The 20,249-nt window shown below is 42.3% G+C and overlaps 2 protein-coding genes across 3 annotated transcripts in view; one reads left to right on the forward strand and one right to left on the reverse strand.

Annotated features, from left to right (window-relative positions):
* Nucleotides 1-20,249, reverse strand: part of LOC143748570 (neuropeptide FF receptor 2) — a 35,507-nt gene that overhangs the window by 14,610 nt on the left and 648 nt on the right. Inside the window, exons 1-2 of one of the 2 annotated variants that reach the window (XM_077240590.1) lie at nucleotides 7,418-7,458; nucleotides 3,524-3,876 (exon numbers count right to left, since the gene is read on the reverse strand). In XM_077240590.1, the coding sequence (XP_077096705.1) occupies nucleotides 3,524-3,872 (349 nt within the window). In that variant the 5' untranslated portion in view covers nucleotides 3,873-3,876; nucleotides 7,418-7,458. Of the gene's footprint in view, nucleotides 1-3,523; nucleotides 3,877-7,417; nucleotides 7,459-20,249 lie in introns of those variants that run through there. The other variant, XM_077240591.1, reaches the window with a different exon arrangement.
* Nucleotides 18,159-19,451, forward strand: LOC143749291 (uncharacterized). Its single transcript, XM_077241836.1, has one exon. The coding sequence runs from the start codon at nucleotides 18,159-18,161 to the stop codon at nucleotides 19,449-19,451; it is 1,293 nt and encodes a 430-aa protein (XP_077097951.1).

The following is a 20,249-nucleotide window of genomic DNA, read 5'->3' on the forward strand; positions in this document are numbered from 1 at the left end:
AAAACTGCATAGTGCTGCTTTAAAGGGGTGGTTGATTATGATTTCACTTTTTTAACTCCAGTTAGTGTGTAATGTTGCTGTTTGAGCATAAACAACATCTGCAAAGTTACGACGTTCAAAGCAAAGGGAGATATTTTATTTTAAACAAATTGCTTTTTAAAGTGTAAATTGCAGGTTAACCACGACAATCAATTAATGTGTTAATTAAAGTGCTCAATATATATATATACATATATATTTAAAAATGTCTGTCGTAAAATCCGTTAAAATAACATTTATTGGGGTTTCTTCAAAGGTAGCATGTTTTTTACCATAACTGGGTGATGACGTCATAACAGGGAGTAGCAACCCGTAGTCTGCTAGATTCCTACTGTTTGCCGTTTGACTATGGAGAACGACTGGGAGACTGAAGAGGTGGGAAACCATCAAATTCTTGATGGACCACAGCCCTACAATTTTGAACCAGTCAGGCGTGAGAGAGGGGAGGAAATTGTCAGAAATCATGGCCCTCAAAGAGTTATTAATGCTTGGTGTGAGGGAAATTAGTGGAGGGTTGGCCAGGTTTCCTGGTGAGTAGCTAGAGCTAGGCTAGGTTAGCCTGGTGCTAGCCCGGATAACATTAGGAAACAAGCTAAAGTCCTTTCAAAATCTTGCCGTCATGTAGAATAGCAAGAAGGGACGAAAAACTGAAGACATTATTTACTTAGATGGTGTTAGTGGTCCTAATCAGAGCTGTAGAGATGCACACACTGCACAGGCACAATGGTGCTTTTGCTGGCATCTGTTGACAGAACGCGATATTGCCTGTGCTAAAACGCAACTAATTAACAATGCTCATTGTCAGAAAGAAAAAAATAGATCGATGTCCCTATCGCTGTGTTTGACAGGTGTTTGTGTGGGCTATGCCACCCAATGGAATCAGCAGTGGAGAGTATGTGCTGTCGTGAGGTGAATGCGTTTTGGAGTTTAGTGGAGCAGCTCGACCCGCGACCGGCAAATCTGACGAGCCTTATGCAGCATCCTGGTTTTGACGCATGCTGCCTGAACCCGTTTGTTTTGCGCATAGCTTACTCTCATTTCAGGCAGGATCACGGTCCTCTTGAAGCCGGCACACACGAGTATGTTTACAATTCAGTAATTTAATTAATCACTTCTGAATCTAAAAAACGTTTCTACTAAAATCAGCTCGCTTCGTAGCCACAAACTTCACCCAGGCACGAATCAGCCGTTTGTCCTTGGGGAACTTGTGGAGCCTCTCTCCCGTATTAGAAGTATTTGTACATCCCGCACAAACACAATAGTTCACCATTTTTGTTACTTGCCGTTAGACTAACGGTAACTCTAGGCTTGGAGTCCCTGTTATGATGTCACGCCCAGCCTAGTGGAAGGGAGGGGGCATGCTTAAAACCACTGTAAAACGTACCAACTTTTCATATTATATTCGGCATTTTGGTATAAAAAACATAAAAAACAATGGTGGGCGGTTCTTATCTTTATGTTTAATAAGCACATTGCATTATCTTCGTGAAAAATTTAACCTCAAATATACACTTTAAGGACAACAACAAACGACTGGCAGGGTCTACAAGACGTTCCTCCCAGGTTAGTGACATTACCAACCCTAAAACGTACATAAACCCCACCCCCGGGAGCGCGATTTATATTTTATCATGACCGAATAGGCCTATGCTAATCAATTACTAGAAGATAATTACACATAAGCTACATAAATTCACCAACTAACCATTCAGAAATGTTATCTACATGTTGTCACTTCTTGAGTCTCTCCATCTTTGTCCGACTCCGGTTTGAACATAAAAAGCTAAAACTAAGTTTTTTAAATTTTAAGGACACAAGCTGTTGTAGCTTCATGCATCATAACTAATAATTGAAAGTTGTTTTATTTCTCATGTCATCTACAGTTCTTTCTATTGTACAGAAAACATCAAAGGCTCAAAATCCCTTGGATGTTTTCCCATTATTTTAAAAGTAACTATCAAACTGCTTTCACGCTACTGTCTTTGCAGTATAATTTCTTTAGTTAATTTCTGCATTCAGATGCTTATTAATAGACAATTCTTCCCGTTTACTGACTGTAAGCTTGTTAAGCTCCAGCTGGGAACACATCTTGGTGGGCAAGATTAGTGAGAACTATGATTCATGACCACTCCATGAGGTCCATATAGTGATTGTGATTGTTGATTCTCTGATTGTATAAGCACACTCGGTGGGCTTCGAGGTTTGTAATAATTGCATGGTAACCAGATGAAAGAAATGAGGATGCGGCCAATGAAAAATGTCATGTCATTTAAGAATTCACTGAGCAAAAGAAAAAAAATGTTACTTGGTTTAGCAGCCTTTATTGTGATGTATAGAGGAACAGACCAATTCCAGAATGTTCAGGAAGAGCTTGTTCAGTCAGATTCACTTGATTGCCAACAAACTGCCTACACTTTCTTCCCCAGTTCTATAATTCATCCTCTTGATATGCTGATAAATTAAATGTGCATTTAGTGCCTGTGCAAGCACACAAAACATATGCAAGACAAGTCTATTATATCATAGGCCTACTCATAATTTCTCAAATGTGGCTGTTTTAGACTGCCTGGTGTTACTGTACCATGTTTGTCATCCTTCAATAAAAAGTTAACATTTAAACACTGCCTGATTTCTCCAAAGGTTTTTTTTCTACATTCTTTCACCTGATGGAGTTTGGGTTCCTTGCCACTGTCGTCTCTGGCTTACTTAGTTGGAGAGACTTAATATTCAAAAGTATTACTGATCTTACTGTACAGACGCTGTTGTATGAATGAACTGAACTGGTCGATGACATATTTTTTAGCAGAACTTTATTTTCATTTAATATATTCATTTAATCTTTATAGATTAAATGAACTAATTTAATAATTGATGATTTTTACAACGGAACTGAATCAACACCAAACTGACTTCAGCTATACAACAGCCGAAATGCATAATTATCCTATATTCACTGTAAAACTGCTTTGAAACAATCTGTATTGTATAAAACGCCATACAAATAAAGGTGGCTTGACTTGCCTTGACACTTTTTATGTCACCACACCACTGACTGAACAGTGGTGCATTTGATTTTATCAAATCATGGGAATGTGCTGTTTTGGTCTCACATTCCTGTGTTGTGAATTTAATGGTGTGCTGTTGTGACGTTTAAGCTTGTTTTATGTCTCTACTGTTGTGAGTTCATCTGTCCTGTGTTTCGACATTATATATTTTTTGAAAAATTATACCTATATATAATAAACATTTAAAAATTAACAATAGTATAATTTCAAAGCAATTATATTGGGATGGAAACTATCTACCATGGTGGTCATAGCAGCTACAGAGTGACTAATATTTGGAGGTAATTATGCCTAGACGGTTAACTGTGCAAAATAATATTTACTGTAACTAATTACATAACAAAATTTGTTTTGTTTGTTTACATTTAATTCAAGTAAACACAGAAAACATTTGATCACAATAGCAAGAAGGGCCTTACCTGTGATGATGTTGTCCACCAATGTTGTGGGCATGCAGAAGATGCCAACCAACAGGTCACTGATGGCCAGGTTGAGAATGAAGAGATTGGTGACTGTACGCATGTTCTTGCTCCTTAGCACGATAAAGCACACCACTCCATTTCCCACCATGCACACGATAAATATGAGGAGGTAGGATACAATGAAGATAGCAGACACCAAGGGCCCGTGCAGATAGAAGTCCACGTAGGTGATGTTTGGATAATGACGAGAGGAGGTGCGGTTCACTGAGACATTGTAGCCATCCTCCACAGGAGAGAAAAATAGAGATGATGTAGTGGAGTTGGGGTCCAATAGTGTCATCGCCATCTTTCTGAGGAGAGAAAAAGAATTAACTAATTCAAAAGTTATTGACCTTTCCTACATTTTAAAGCAGGAGTGTGAGACAATTCAGACAAAAATATGAGACAAAAGATGATCAGTCTAAAAAAGATATCAAACCTGCTATGTAAGGGATAATGTAGAGCGAGGCCGTTGTTATAGCGTTATAAAATGTTGTTATAAAATGTTATGATCAGATCTTGAATCAGCCTGAAGGGGTTGTATTCACTATAACAACCGCCTCGCTCTACATTATTCCGCTTATTACAGTAGGTGGACAACCAAAATGCCTATTACCGCCGCGGCAAAACCACCGCGGCAAAAATAAACCAGTCGCATTTCAAAGTCATTCGCAAAATGACCGCCAGGTGGCGCAAAGGGATATTGTGCAAAACAGCAGCAATTGCCGCATTTTGAAATGGAAGTAGGGTTAATGTCAATTAACACTAAGGATGAAATACTTCAACTATGGTAAAAAGAATAGAACATTTTTTAGGACAGAAAAATAGAATGAAAAGTTAAGAATAGAGACGAGAACAATATAGCCTATAGGCCTAGACGTTGGGCGAAATAAGCCTATTCCCCGGGGGAGCAGCGCGATAACAAAAAACCAAAACAAATTTATGAAAAAAATAACAAACAAAAATAAATTTGATGCAATGAAGCTGATTTGTACTAATCTATTGAGGAATGAGACGAAAGAAGAGCGCTTCTCGCTCATGTGAGCGAACACAGGAGAAACGAACACTGGAGAAACTAACGTTTGGGATTATCTCAGTGAGCAAATTCATGGCCGAGTGGTAGAACTTAAGTTTCGATCATTTAGATGACACAGGTTCAAATCCTGAACAAACATGGACTACTTGAAATTTTATATTAGCCTATTAATATTATATTAGCCTATTTTATAGCCTATTATTAATGCTACAATTATTAATATATATTTGTTTATATTTATAAAATAAAATTACCATGCATTTCCATTTTACACTAAGGAACAAATATTATCCAACAGAATGACTTTACATCTGTATAATAATACAATCGTAATTTCAAAAGCAGTTCTGTAAAAAAAAAAAAAAATACACTTACCTAAAGGATTATTAGGAACACCTGTTCAATTTCCATTAATGCAATTATCTAATCAACCAATCACATGGCAGTTGCTTCAATGCATTTAGTGGTGTGGCCTGGTCAAGACAATCTCCTGAACTCCAAACTGAATGTCAGAATGGGAAAGAAAGGTGATTTAAGCAATTTTGAGCGTGGCATGGTTGTTGGTGCCAGACGGGCCGGTCTGAGTATTTCACAATCTGCTCAGTTACTGGGATTTTCACGCACAACCATTTCTAGGGTTTACAAAGAATGGTGTGAAAAGGGAAAAACATCCAGTATGTGGCAGTCCTGTGGGCGAAAATGCCTTGTTGATGCTAGAGGTCAGAGGAGAATGGGCCGACTGATTCAAGCTGATAGAAGATCAACTTTGACTGAAATAACCACTTGTTACAACTGAGGTATGCAGCAAAGCATTTGTGAAGCCACAACACGCATAACCTTGAGGCGGATGGGCTACAACAGCAGAAGACCCCACCGGATACCACTCATCTCCACTACAAATAAGAAAAAGAGGCTACAATTTGCAAGAGCTCACCAAAATTGGACAGTTGAAGACTGGAAAAATTTTGCCTGGTCTGATGAGTCTCGATTTCTGTTGAGACATTCAGATGGTAGAGTCAGAATTTGGCGTAAACAGAATGAGAACATGGATCCATCATGCCTTGTTACCACTGTGCAGGCTGGTGGTGCTGGTGTAATGGTGTGGGGGATGTTTTCTTGGCACACTTTAGGCCCCTTAGTGCCAATTGGGCATTGTTTAAATGCCACGGCCTACCTAAGCATAGTTTGTGACCATGTCCATCCCTTTATGGCCACCATGTACCCATCCTCTGATGGCTACTTCCAGTAGTTTAATGCACCATGTCACAAAGCTTGAATAATTTCAAATTGGTTTCTTGAACATGACAATGAGTTCACTGTACTAAAATGGCCCCCACAGTCACCAGATCTCAACCCAATAGAGCATCTTTGGGATGTGGTGGAACGGGAGCTTCGTGCCTTGGATGTGCATCCCACAAATCTCCATCAACTGCAAGATGCTAACCTATCAATATGGGCCAACATTTCTAAAGAATGCTTTCAGCACCTTGTTGAATCAATGCCACGTAGAATTAAGGCAGTTCTGAAGGCGAAAGGGGGTCAAACACAGTATTAGTATGGTGTTCCTAATAATCTTTAGGTGAGTGTATATATATATTATTTATTTGTTTGTTTATTTGTTTCCCTATAGCCTACATAAAGTTTTTAAAAACATGGTTTTAAGCAAGGTGCGATTTGCCATGGGGGACGGAGATTTCCTTCTGGTATAAACATCCCTCTGCTGAATTACTTTAATCCCCCACCCTCTCCCTCCACAGTAATCAATGCTATAGGCTACTTCACCAATAGACCATATAAAATAAAGATATGCAACAGGCACATTTAAACGACAAACAATAACATTCAAACCAGCGTTTCAGTTACGTTCATGGTTCCAGTGGCCTTAATGCATGCACGGCTTTTCAAAATGTCACAAAGTGTTTTGAGATTATTTTGAATTAAATATTGAAGTTTATAATTAAGTGTTTTGGCACACCATGCCGAGTGACTCTATACAATGTTCTAAAATCGGGTTTTATTCTGGCATGTTGAATTAGTGTTCGACAAACGCAGCGGCGCGTTTGGATTTATTTTTCTCATAACAGCTAAAATAACTTAATAGGCTAGGCTACTCCATGATTTTTTGGTCATACAGATAAGAGTAGAGTAGCCTACATCGTTCAAAACTGTAAACTTTTATTCATGTTAGGCTCGACAAAAGTTTATCTGTCGTCTCTGTCTCCGGGAACTGCGCGTCACAAAAATTTACTGAAAGCCACTTGCCTCAGCTCAGTCACGATAAGAATTCGGCGATGTCTAAAGCCTTTAAATGTCTAAATATTTAGGCTAATAAATGTTATCTGATTATGTAATCCATATGAAAACAAGAGGTACAGAGGATCTACTCAAACATGTTTAGATGATGTGAGCGCTTCCCAGTGAGAAAATGACAAGGCAAGGGTGAAAATCCCAATCTAATTAAATAAATCGCCCTGAATTAAAATGTAAAAACAGATCAAATAATTTATTAGTCGAAATGTTGCGATATTGTTTCATTTAAGTTCAGAATTATTATATAAATGTTAAACAAACCAGCATGCAAATGGAAATTATTGCTGCCGGAAAAATTATTGAGCTCATTTTTTTTATCGTGCAATTCATTGATTTATTGACTATCGCGACAGGCCTAACCCAGATTAATGACAGCTAGACGTGAGCCTTGGCTAACAGCTGGCAAGCTACCAGCTGTTAGCCACTCAGCTAGCTAACAACTCGCTACCTAGTCAGAGCAAACTACCACCAAAATCATACATTTGAATTTTTTTTATAATACCTACATTCCCCATGATTAAATATAAATCCTTGGTGGACAGGTGCCTTCAAGCGATCCCCACTGTATGGGTAGGGGTTATGCACAAGATATGTGTATATATATATATAAATATCATGGAAGGCAAATTGGGGCAAGTCTGGGGCAGATAATAAAGGACAAAAGAAAACCGCGGGTAACAAAATAAGGATCGGAGCCTAAAATAAAAATTTTATCCATGTATTTCTGTCTTTCTCTCTCATTCAAATGGGCAGTTTGGGCGGCCATAACGGGCGAGATCGGTCGTCAATATGGTGGCGTTCTATTTCTAATGACGTAGGTGGCATCTATGAATTACATGGCTTGGTTGAATTCTAATGTAGAATGGGGTCTGTTATTTCTTGATAACAGACCGCTGCTAAGTATTACAGTTGCCATGAAAAAAAGAGCGTGGCCATGGACACAGTTCTGTTCACTAGAGCAATACAATCGTTTTTAAATCAATAAACTCATTTTTAAATCAATATTTTGTGTCAAATTATTGATTTATTTGGCAGGTAGCCATGTACTAATTTTAATTCTGGTGAACAACCAGAATAATACTTTTACCGCGGCTGTAAAATTTGGTGTGTATTTGCTGCCTTTTACATCATAATATGCGCTACAATCACAGACTTTGAATAGTGTCCGTTTATTCTTCTCTATTGCGTAATCTGCCACCGCGCCGCGGCTCATTGAGAGCGATTGAAAGCTGGTAGCAGATGAATTTAAGTGAAACTTAGTTCAAATAATTCATATTCACAATACTGAAATTACTGAAATTAAATTGAATAAATAATGAAAACTTAAAACATTGCAATAGAAACATATTCAGGCTACATCAATGAAGCCCCGTTCACACCGCCAGCGACTTTCCTTGTGTGTCTCTCTCTCTACCAAAGAGACTGGATGACAACTCTGTTTAAGACATAACCGACATAATTTATGTGAATACTCTCTAAAACAGACATTTAAACATAGTGTTGTGTGTATTTGTCCATTCAGACACGAAACAGAGCTCAATTACTCGCGCGCTATATAGGAGTCTATGGCTGCACGCTTCGGGTCGGGTGTGTGCGCACAGAAAGATGAGACATGATACAATATGAGACATTCATACAATATGAGACATTTCTTCTATCCTTTTCTTTTGGTATAGAATAAAATACCAGTTCGGGGTCCTCTTTCGGCTGTTGTTGCAGCCAACTGCACAACATATTGCAGGCATTACTGAGACCGTTGGTCGTCAAGATGGCGGCGCAAAGCTACAGTGACGTCATGTGACCCGAACGAATAAACCTTTTTAAAATATTCAAGTAGCTATTCAGTAAGGTACAACGGGGCTAAAGGCACGCCGGGGTAAAAGACACCTTTGATATTATTTTCCTCTAAACCACTAGATGGCACAAAAACTTGCCATAGAACTTTCCAAAACATCTGCTTTTCAAGATGCACGTGGAAATTTGGCTGATCCTTGATGCAATCACAGACAGCTGGTTGATTCTGTGCTAATTTGATCTACTATTTGATGTTTTTTTAAATGTTGTAGATTAAAGTTGTAAATGAGAATCCATAAAATGATTGAATATATTTTGAGACAAAGGTCTTGTACAAGCTAATTAAAGCAACAATTTTTCAATAACTGAAGAATATCCAAAAGTATGGTATTTGGGGTAAAAGGCGCCCTTGCTGTCTGGGGTAAAAGGCGCCCTTGCTGTCGGAGCTAAAGGCACAATAATTAACATGATAATAAATAACTGGCTGACCTTTCCATTTAATGACATGACATGGTTACATTCAGATGGGAAATTTCATAGCTATTAAGTTGGGTGTTCAATATTTATAATGTTTATAATAAAACCATAATATTTAAAAATATGACATTAATCATATCATATAATAAAATATCATTTATTATGGGATCTCCTTCAATGCTTTCAGAATCATTACTTTTTAAAATGATTTTGTTTCTGTATTTTTTAAATATATATTTATTTTAACGTTTTAATGACTGTATATTTATTGAACAAAAAATAATTGTATTTTTTAAAATAAACAGAAAATAGTACAAACTTTGCTAAAGTGATTGTTTTGAACAAGTATTAACTTAGACATTATTAAAAAATATATATTATTTTAGCTAGTATTTCCCCCTATTCTGGTGAGCCTTTTCCCCCGTGTGTGGTAAAAGACCCCCCTCGCCACCTCATACATTTATACGATTTTTAAACAAAATTGCTCCATAAATGTTCAATACACACATTTTTTTCTGCAGTCATACACTATGGGAGTAGTGAAAAGCAATTTGTTTCTTAAGGCATGGCTTTAGCCCCATTGTACCCTTATATGAGACTGGAACCCTCATATTTTTTTCACATCATATTGAGAAGAATATTTCCGCCACTTCAATATGTCATATTCCCAGAAGGTATAATTAAATGTCATTATTTAAATGAGATGTGCACGAATACACACTCAGTTTTATGCACATTGCCATGCATTAACATGCAGTGTGCTTTCAATATTATAAATTCTATTCCATTCTCTAACCAAATAGTTGTGTGTTGTATGTGGTTTGTATGGCTAAAATTGGGAGGTCATGCATAATTTAAACTGTAGTCACATCTTGCCAACATCACTTAAGACGAGGTCAGGTATGCAGGATAAACAAGTGTGACATATAAGATATTACATGAAAAAGACTATTGAGCCTCTTTTGCAGTGCTCTTAATTTATTGTTTAAAATCAGTTTAATGGCTGCATTGGTATTTTATGCTTCCTAATTTGAAAAACATTTCAATTGGAATGTGTTCTTGTTGAGAGGTGTGTGAAAAGACATGGTAGAAATGAGGTGTAAAAGCTCAAGTTTTGGCATATGTCAGCACATTACAGATGTTTTTCTTTTCTTTTGTTTATTATATAGTTATAATGTCCGAAATTAAATGTTGCACAAATGTTCTGACAGAGACCTCTGATCATATTTAACAGCAATCTGATGTGGTGTTTCTAAATGGCAGATAGCAAGTATAATTCAAGGTTCAATCCACATGTATTTACTGTCATTTTCACCTTCACCTTGACTGTTTTTGAGGTGAGAGAACAATGGCTTCTCTATAAAAGACATATTGGTTGCACAAACAGCAACTTTAGCAAAGATGAATGAGAAAACTAATTTGAAACCAGCTTGCATCAGCTACTTAAAAAAAAAATATGATTATGACAGTCTAGGAACACTTAAAGCTTAAAAAAAATTGCTATATTTAATTAAAAAATAATATAAAAAACCCTGCAGATTGGGAGGAATTTTCAGACAGGCTGCTTTAACATATGGCTGCTTTACCATCAACTTTCCACTAAAGTTAACCATGGCACATGTCCATGTTATCTTCAATATTTAAAAACCTAATTAAAAATATAAATCCCTCAGAAAACCCACAAACGTAGAGTAAACATTAATAAAGTGAGTGATATAACATTTGTTTAAAAAGATTACATTATTACAGTATGTAACAAAATCACATCTTTTTTCACCCATGCGGTGTAAACGCATGAGAACGGGAAATACTAAGCTGTTGTTGTCATACTGCCAACTTTTTCCAATAACAGTTGAAACCCATTGAAAAATGAGTCAAAATGTGAAAAGCTTTCAATATATATATTTTGGTATTTGATTGTGTTTGTTCCTTTTTAACTTGAGACCAAAATATACGTTCATCTTTGTATACAGTATAGATTGAATATATGTTGGGTAGTTATTTTCAATCAGACACCTTCCAATTTTACTATATCCTTTATCTCCCACTTTAAATCTGCAACTACATGGGAGAAAAAACATAATTCAGTCTGCCACATCTGGTAGGGCTCTACAAGAGGTGCTATACTTTGGTCAAACTGTCTTGTGGACTCGGGTGAACTGGGTTGTTTAAATAATGACGTATCCAGCTGTACACACTGTGCCCTCTCTGAAATGTGAATTTTGAAAATCTAAGCTTCTCAGAGCTCCAGATCCAAAACAGCACCAATTTCACCCCAAAGACTTGAACTCTCCATGCACTGTCTGATCAAATGTTTGAACCCCTACTTATCTTTGTTATATATCTATACATTATTACACAATTTATGTGATGTGAAAAACATGCAGAATTTTAATTTATCTAACAGAAAAATGTGGAAAATGTTTACTAACAGGTTTGTCATTGTCTGTATAATCAAACAACGTCAATTCCCCTCTCTCACGACTGACAGCCTTGGGTATATTACAGAAGAAATATGAAGATAATTTGTTTTGAATTTTTAAGGGTTTAATTTTTTTCCACCAAACATTTCCTCTCCAATCAGAATAACCATATTTTGTGCCGTATTATATAGGATAAGGGTTGACGTGCTTACTACTTATATTCTATGGCATGACAAACAAATAGTTATTGGGTGCAGTTTCATTCATACAACATATTATCAACATAATATCAGAATTTATGTTTTGGAAATTTAAGGCAGTCACTATTCTAGAAAATGACAATCTCTTTCATAACTGTAAACATAACTGTAGGCTATTTAACACTCCAAACAGCAGTGACAAGCAAGCCTTCGAATACATTCAGCACAATAGGATGATGCCACTTTTTTTGAATGAGTATGAAGTTTTAGAAGTCCAACAGATGCCACTCATAGATTCAAGTTAGCAGAAGAAGTTTAAAATCTTTTTCCAAATTTTAAAATTTTAAACATCGCTTGAAACAAAATACTGTCTCCAGAATTCAATCATCATAAACTAATGATTCCATAAAGATCAAAAAGCTAGCCTTTTAGTAAAAGCCACTCATTCAGATCAATGATCCAGCCACCATGAATTATAGACTGCAGTTTATCACAGCCTAAACATGTGTTGGGCGCAGGTACGGTGTAGATACATGAATGAAAATAAAGCAAATTATGCACTCAAAAGTGCTGGTTGAAAGTGCTATGTCCTGTGTCTATTCCTTTTCCATCATAGACCCTAGAGAAAATATATTTATATACAAAAATGTATTTGAAATACATTTATTTTATTCCAAGTATAGCCTACTAGAAATAAATGCATATATTTATGTACTTAATATAAATAACCTGCAATTGTACTTTTTGTATACTAAATTGGTATACTTGAAGTCTGTTAAATTGGAACTTCCAATTTTGTAGAATGCATTTTAGTTATCCGGAGATAGTGCTGAGGTCCAACTAAAGATATACTTAAATTTGATTGTGCTAAAGGAACTATTGCAAGTATACTTAAGGTACACTTTAAATATCTTGCATTCAAAGACTGATATTATACAGAGATCATAATATCCTTACTAATAGTGATATTAAACACATTTTAGGCTTGCGTGCACAAGTTGTGATTTTTGCTGTGCACATGTGTATTAGTGTCCTCTTTGATCGTGGGAAATTTTAACAATGGACGCATCTCCGATCGAAAGGTATCAGCAAAAGTTTTTTTCAAAGATAAGACTTTCACTTCACCATGCACACTCCACACAGAATAGCTTATTATCCTTATGTGACTGTTAAACGTAACTGGTATCATCACAAATGTTATTATGTGCCCTAAAAACTGGTATATTTCATGGTATTGTGTCATGCAAGGTCATTGCAAAATCTAGAGAAATGTGCGAGGTGGCCAGTGGGGTACAGTTGAGACACACGTGTATCAACTGTACCCCCGATAGAGTTCCATTAGGAAACACAATGTTTAGTTGTTCAGTGTTATGATAACAGGTTAAACGTCGTAATTAGCCAGCATAGGACGCAAATGAATATAAAATTTGATATTTGTGATATTTAAACCCTTTACATCATTAAAATGGGTGTCTCAACTGTACATGGTGCTGTCTCAACTGTGCCACATATGGGTACAGTTGAGACAAAGTTGAGACAAAAAGCATCTTATTTTTATGAGCTAATTGTGGAAAATAGAAACTACTTATGGGTATTATCATTAAATTGATTGACTGATCTGATCTGTTTTGATCTATAACCCATAGGCTATATTTAGGTTCCTGGGCACTATCATCTCTCAGGACCTGAAGTGGGACAATCACATTTACTCCACTGTGAAAAAGGCCCAGCAGAGACTGTACTTCCTTCGCCAGCTGAGGAAGTTCAACCTGCCACAGGAGCTGCTGATTCAGTTCTACTCAGCCATCATTGAGTCTGTCTTATGCACATCCATCACTGTCTGGTTTGGTTCAGCTACCAAATCAGACATCAGGAGACTACAACGGACAGTCCGGACTGCGGAGAGGATCATTGGTGCCCCCCTGCCAACCCTCCACGACCTGTACTCTTCCAGAGTGAGGAAGAGAGAAGGTAAAATCATCACAGACTCCACTCACCCTGGACACCACCTGTTTGAACTGTTACCGTCAAGACGGAGACTCAGATCACTGGCCACAAGAACGTCTAGGCACAGGAACAGTTTCTTCCCACAGGCCATTTCCCTTCTGAACAGTTAACATATCTCCCAAGGCATATGGTTGTAAGTGCAATACTCCCACTGTTTAGTGCAATATCTTAAAAATTCAGGTGATATTTATATTTATTCATACTATACAAAATACTGTAAATATGTTCATAATCTGTAAATGTTTATTCTGACAAAACCCAACTGACCATATATTTTTATAGTATTTTCATATTTTTTATCATTTTATTTGTAGAATTTGTATTACTATGTTCTCTTTCATCATCTCGTGTTCGAGATCCACCTATGGGAAGGGCATCCGTACCTGACCTCTGCAGAAGCATCCAATTGCACCAAGTCTGGCTAGACAGACAGAAGCGCGCAGCCAATGCCAGGTGAGGCCACACCCCCTCACCTAAGGGCATATAACATCTGGGCGCGCTGCTATTCCTCAGTTGACATTCGCTTCTCGCGATCTCTGCATCTCACAGCTCGGTTGGATTTTTACACTGCTCACCTCGTGTCTTCAGGAGGACATATCGACCAGATCAGCCTCCGCCGGACGTGACAGTTGTTTATTTTTCAACTACTGCTGCTTTGCATTCGGAGCCGCCCACGCTCTCGCTATTTTCACCGTTTCTCCTCACGGCTGCCCGCCACGGATTTCTCCGTTTTCTTCGCTGGTATGTCACTGTCTAAGCCTGCAGCCTCTCCAGGGGATAGCATGTCACGGGCCTGCCCGGCCGCGTGTGGTGCCCTCATCGCAGCTAAGGATCTTCATCAGCTTTGCGTGGTCTGTTTGGGTCTTAAGCACGCTCGGGAAGCCCTTGAAAACCCGGAGAATTGCAGTTTCTGCCTCTTGCTGCCTAGGAAGCTGCTAAAACGCCGTCTTAAGGTGGCAGTGACACAGTGCACCGGGCTCAGCCCTTCTGACTCGGACGGGGGACACGGTGATGACGACGCGCTACCGGGGGCCTCCCGGGGCGCAACGTCTCTCGTCTGGGCTGACCAGCCCAATCCCGCCTTCCCCGAGGAGGACATCTTCGGGGACAACCTCACTCTCGTCCACGACCTGCCCGGTTCTGGCGAAGAGGAGGATGCGGCCATTCTTGGGGTTTCAGAGGACGAGGAGGCCATCCCGCCCTCTGGTGTTCCCCAGGCTACGGCCCACGCGGTTCTGCCTCAAGCCATCCTCCTGGAAGTGTGTGAGCGAGCGGCCGCTCGTCTCAACATCGAATGGCCGGCACCGCAGAGCGCCACCGACCAGGAGAGGGATATTTATGATGGGAAAGTGCTGGGACCCCCTCCCGGCCCGAGGAAACAACTCTTCCCCATCCTCCCGGCGTGCGCGAAGCACATGAGAAATTATTGGAGCGACCCGCTCGACTTCAAACACGGTCTCACGGGACTCGAGGTTAAGGACATGGCGGCGCACGGTATGGGCGAACCTCCCACCGTCGAACCTTCCATCGCCAGGCACCTTAACCCCGCTCAGGGCGGGCTGCTCGCTCCCCCCAAGCCGGTCTTGCCCAACAAGATGGACCGTTTTGCTGCCTCCGTTCACCAGGCAGCTTATAAGTCCTCGGCCGTGGCTGTCAGGGCCCTTAACGTTTCTTCGCTCCTCTCCGCCTACCAGGCGGAGATCCTTGAAGAGTTAGGGCAACAATTGGAAAAGGGAAATCCTTCTGAAACCCTGTGGAAGGAGATCCTAACGGTGAACGACCTCGTCCTCCGTAACGCTCGGCAGGCCGTCCAAGCTTGCGGGCGCTCCATGGCGCTTTCCGTGGTCGGAGAGCGCGCGCTCTGGCTGAACCTGTCGGGACTCCCTGACAGTGAGAAACGGCGCATCGCGGGCGCGCCGGTGGAGCCCGGCCGGGCTCTCTTCGGCCCCGCCGTCGCACTGATGCAACAACGGTGTGACGATAAGAAAAAGGAGGATGAGGCCTTCAAACTTTGCCTTCCTAGGAAGTCAGTCCCACGCCAGGCGCCCCCTGTGCGTTTGCCTAACCCACCGGCCACGGGACGACAGTTTCATCAGGGCAGAGAAAAGCCCCGCAACAAACCACCCCCTCGGCAACATAACCCAGCACCTACACACAAGCACTGGGGTAAGCCCGCTCCCGCCGCGGCCGCGGCCGGGAGACCTGCGAATTCCAACCCCACCGACTCGAAACGCAAGCGGCCTGCCTGATGTTCAGCCGATGGGGGCTTCGAGTCCATGTTCACGGGCCGCAAGCCCTTCGGACTCCCCTCCTCTTCTAGGACCCCCGTCCAAAAAACCCAGGGGGTCCCGCGGATGGGTCAGCTCTCCGTGTGTAAACGAGACTGCCCAGCTCGTGTGTTCGAGAGATGTGTGTTTTCCCCCCACGTTCAGGGGGCCCTTTGTAAGGGAAAGTTTAAGCTCAGTGACACCACACTGCCCACACTCTGTTCCCCTCACTCTCTCAATAAAGGCTTCGGCCCCAGTGTTTGCCCAACACAAAACACACAAAACACAAAAAAATACGAATCAAATGAATTCGTTTCGGCGGGAAAACCTCTCTCCGCAGAGAGAATTCATCTCACTGCAGAGAGAGGAAATCCCTCCGAACCCCTGCATGTCGCCTCTAGTGTACCCACTAGATGGCGCCATTGCATCACAAATAAACCTGTCGGTCTCACACAGCTCCGCTCTGGCCCGAGCGGGAGCTCTCGCGAGTCACGAAGCGGCTTGGCGAACCGTTTCAGCTCCCGAGTGGGTGATGCGTACAGTAATGCAGGGTTACAGATTGCAATTCGCAGTAAAACCCCCGCATTTCAACGGCATTCTCTTTTCTCACACGGAAGAGAACGCCTCTCACATTCTGAAAGAGGAAATTTCATCTCTCTTAAACAAGGGAGCGATTCAGGTGGTACCTCCCAATCTGATGAACCAGGGTTTTTATTCCCGTTATTTTCTGGTCCCGAAAAAAGGCGGCTCTCTCCGCCCTATCTTGGACCTTCGAGTGTTGAACAAACATTTGAGGAAATACAATTTCAGAATGCTGACACAAGGCGCACTCGCCCGTGCCATAAAACAGAACGACTGGTTCACATCAGTCGATCTGAAAGATGCTTTCTTTCACATAAGCATCTATCCTCCGCACAGGAAGTTTCTTCGTTTCGCCTACCAGGGCATATGTTACGAATTCACAGTTCTTCCGTTTGGACTCAGTTTGAGTCCCCGGTCTTTCTGTCTGTGCGCGGAGGCGGGCTTAGCACCTCTGAGAATATCAGGTCTGAGAATCCTGACTTATATAGACGATTGGCTCATCATAGCCGAATCAAAGGAGAAGGTGTTGCAGGACACCGACCGTGTGCTCGCGCACATCACATCGCTCGGGTTTCAAGTGAATGTGAGCAAGAGCAATTTCACGCCCAGTCAGAATGTCATTTTCTTGGGCTTGGAGTTGAATTCGGTCTCCATGCGAGCGCGCCTCTCTCAAGAGCGCGTTCGCTCTCTGATGAACTGTCTGACGCAGTTCAGAGAAGGGGCGAAAGTGCAATATCGCACATGTCTCAGGCTACAGGGTCTCATGGCTTCATCCACCCAAGTTGTGCCATTGGGACTTCTGAGGATGAGGGCGTTCATGAAATGGGTCTTGTCACTACATTTCAGCCCGATTCGCGACCTTTGCCGCTCGGTAACAGTGACACGCGCCTGCTCGGCGACCTTGCGCCACTGGGAGAGCGAGAACTTTTACGCACGGGGAACCCCTCTGGGGGCGGTTACGATGCGGAAAGTTGTGACGACAGATGCGTCCTTGACAGGCTGGGGTGCCACCCAGGAGGGCAGAACGGTGAACGGTCTGTGGCCAAACAGACTACGTTCAGCGCACATAAACTATTTAGAGCTTTTAACCATTTGGAAAGCTCTGAATCATTTTCTGCCTCGCCTGCAGGGACATCACGTTCTAGTACGGTGCGACAATACCACGGCTGTGGCTTATATCAACCGTCAGGGCGGCATGCGCTCGTCGAAACTCCACGCTCTAGCTTACAAGCTTTTGGTGTGGAGCAGACGGGTTTTCCTGTCGTTACGCGCAACTCACGTTCCGGGCATTCTGAACAGAGGTGCGGATCTGCTATCAAGGGGAAACCCAATCTACGGAGATTGGCGTCTTCACCCTCAGATAGTGGAAATGCTATGGATGAGATTCGGACGGGCGAGCGTAGATCTATTCGCCTCGCGCGAAAACTACCATTGTCCTATGTTCTTCTCTCTAAGGGACATGGACGCGCCCCTCGGGGTAGACGCACTGGCCCACCCATGGCCCAGAGTGCTCCTGTATGCTTTTCCTCCCCTGTGCCTGATAATTCCCTCATTGGCCAGGGTGAGAGAGCAGGGCCTGTCTCTCATTCTGATAGCACCCAGGTGGCCCAAGGCACCATGGCTGGCGGAGATAATTCCTCTGTTATACGCCGAGCCGTGGCGCCTTCCCGTTCGCACGGATCTATTGTCCCAAGCCAACGGGGAGATTTACCACCCCCACCCGGACAGGGTGGCTCTCTGGGCCTGGCCCGTGAGAGGACGAACCTGAACGCACTTGGGCTTTCGCCGCGTGTGGTCGCCACTATTCAGAATGCCAGGGCCGTCTCTACACGGTCCTTATATGGCTGTAAGTGGCACGTGTTCGAAGGGTGGTGCGATGGGCGCGGTCTCACATCTTATCAGTGCTCAGTTCCTGATATTTTGTGTTTCCTTCAGGACCTCATGGAAAAAGGGAGGTCTTTTTCCACCATTAAGGTCTATTTGGCTGCGATTTCAGCCTGTCATGTGGGTTTTGAGGGCTCTACTGTCGGGCAGCACCCTCTAATCCGCAGATTCATGAAGGGTGCACGCCGCTCGTTGCCAGTCATCAGGAGAACTGTTCCGGAATGGGACCTCTCCATGGTGCTGGAAGCACTGTCTCAACATCCTTTTGAGCCCCTGGGGAGTATTTCCCTTAAGCTGCTGTCCTTCAAGACAGCTTTGCTCTTGGCCTTGGCATCTGCCAAACGTGTCAGTGAGCTACATGCACTCTCGGTTCACCCCTCGTGCACTAAGTTCTCCCTCAGTGGAGATAAGGTTTCCCTTAAGCCTAACCCGGCCTTCATGCCGAAGTGCTTCCCTGCGTTCACTTCGGAGGTGTTGGAGCTGTCCGCTTTTCACCCTCCACCTTTTACCTCTCTGGAGGATCAGAGGCTGAATGCTCTGTGTCCAGTCCGTGCTTTACAGGCTTATATGACCAGGACCAGCGCTTTCCGGAAGAGCGACCAGCTCTTTGTTTCATGGGCCCCTCCGCACAGAGGGAGTCCCATATCGAAGCAACGCCTCTCACATTGGGTTGTGGGCGCTATAACTATGGCTTATGAAGCAAAGGGAGTGCAGCCCCCAAGGGGCATCAGAGCTCATTCCACAAGGGGCTTAGCCGCCTCTTGGGCTTTGTTTAGGGGAGTGTCACTGCAGGACATCTGCTCCGCTGCCAGTTGGGCTTCTCCTCATACCTTTGTGCGTTACTACCGGCTGGATGTCACCAGAACCTCGGTAGCACATTCGGTTTTAGGGGTTGGGTCTTCTTAGCTCTTCCCTGTACCCTGTTGAAACCAATAAGAGTGAATGGCCCGGCTGGTCATGTTCATTCTTGCCACCAAACATTTACTTCCCGTTATGGGTTTAGTTTATGTGCCTTGGTGGGTTGGGGGTACTTTCATGTATGTGTCTCATGCATGCTTCATGTCCTGCGTGTCCACAGCAGTCGGTGTGGCGTCACCTTTGCAGGTTCATGATTAATGGACGTGTCAGGCACCGCCTCCCCGGGGTGACCGTCTTTCTCTGGCTTTCAGAACCTCACTGTGAGTGTATTGGGCAATCGGGGAGCTGTCCATGTCTCTCCCATAGGTGGATCTCGAACACGAGATGATGAAAGAGAACAATAGGTTACTATCGTAACCCCGGTTCTCTGAAACATCGAGTGGAGAGATCCACCAGCTTTGCCCCGCTTGCTGCACGAGAAGCGAATATACTTACTGAGGAATAGCAGCGCGCCCAGATGTTATATGCCCTTAGGTGAGGGGGTGTGGCCTCACCTGGCATTGGCTGCGCGCTTCTGTCTGTCTAGCCAGACTTGGTGCAATTGGATGCTTCTGCAGAGGTCAGGTACGGATGCCCTTCCCATAGGTGGATCTCTCCACTCGATGTTTCAGAGAACCGGGGTTACGATAGTAACCTATTGTTTCTTGTTGTATCTGTATTTGTATATGTGCACTGGAAGCTTCAGTACCAAGGACAATTCCTTGTGTGTGCAAGCACACTTGGCAATAAAGCTCTTTCTGATTCTGATATTTACCTTTCTGACTTTACACATTGAGATGTGCTGTC

Source organism: Siphateles boraxobius, unplaced genomic scaffold, assembly GCF_051911475.1.
Source record: "Siphateles boraxobius isolate OS27281-9 unplaced genomic scaffold, OSU_SipBor_1 24, whole genome shotgun sequence".
NCBI classification, from domain to species: domain Eukaryota; kingdom Metazoa; phylum Chordata; class Actinopteri; order Cypriniformes; family Leuciscidae; genus Siphateles; species Siphateles boraxobius.

What these genes read in the sequence shown, in the direction of transcription:
- LOC143749291 (XM_077241836.1), top strand. Translation starts at nt 18,159, where the DNA reads ATGGCCCAGAGTGCTCCTGTATGCTTTTCCTCCCCTGTGCCTGATAAT.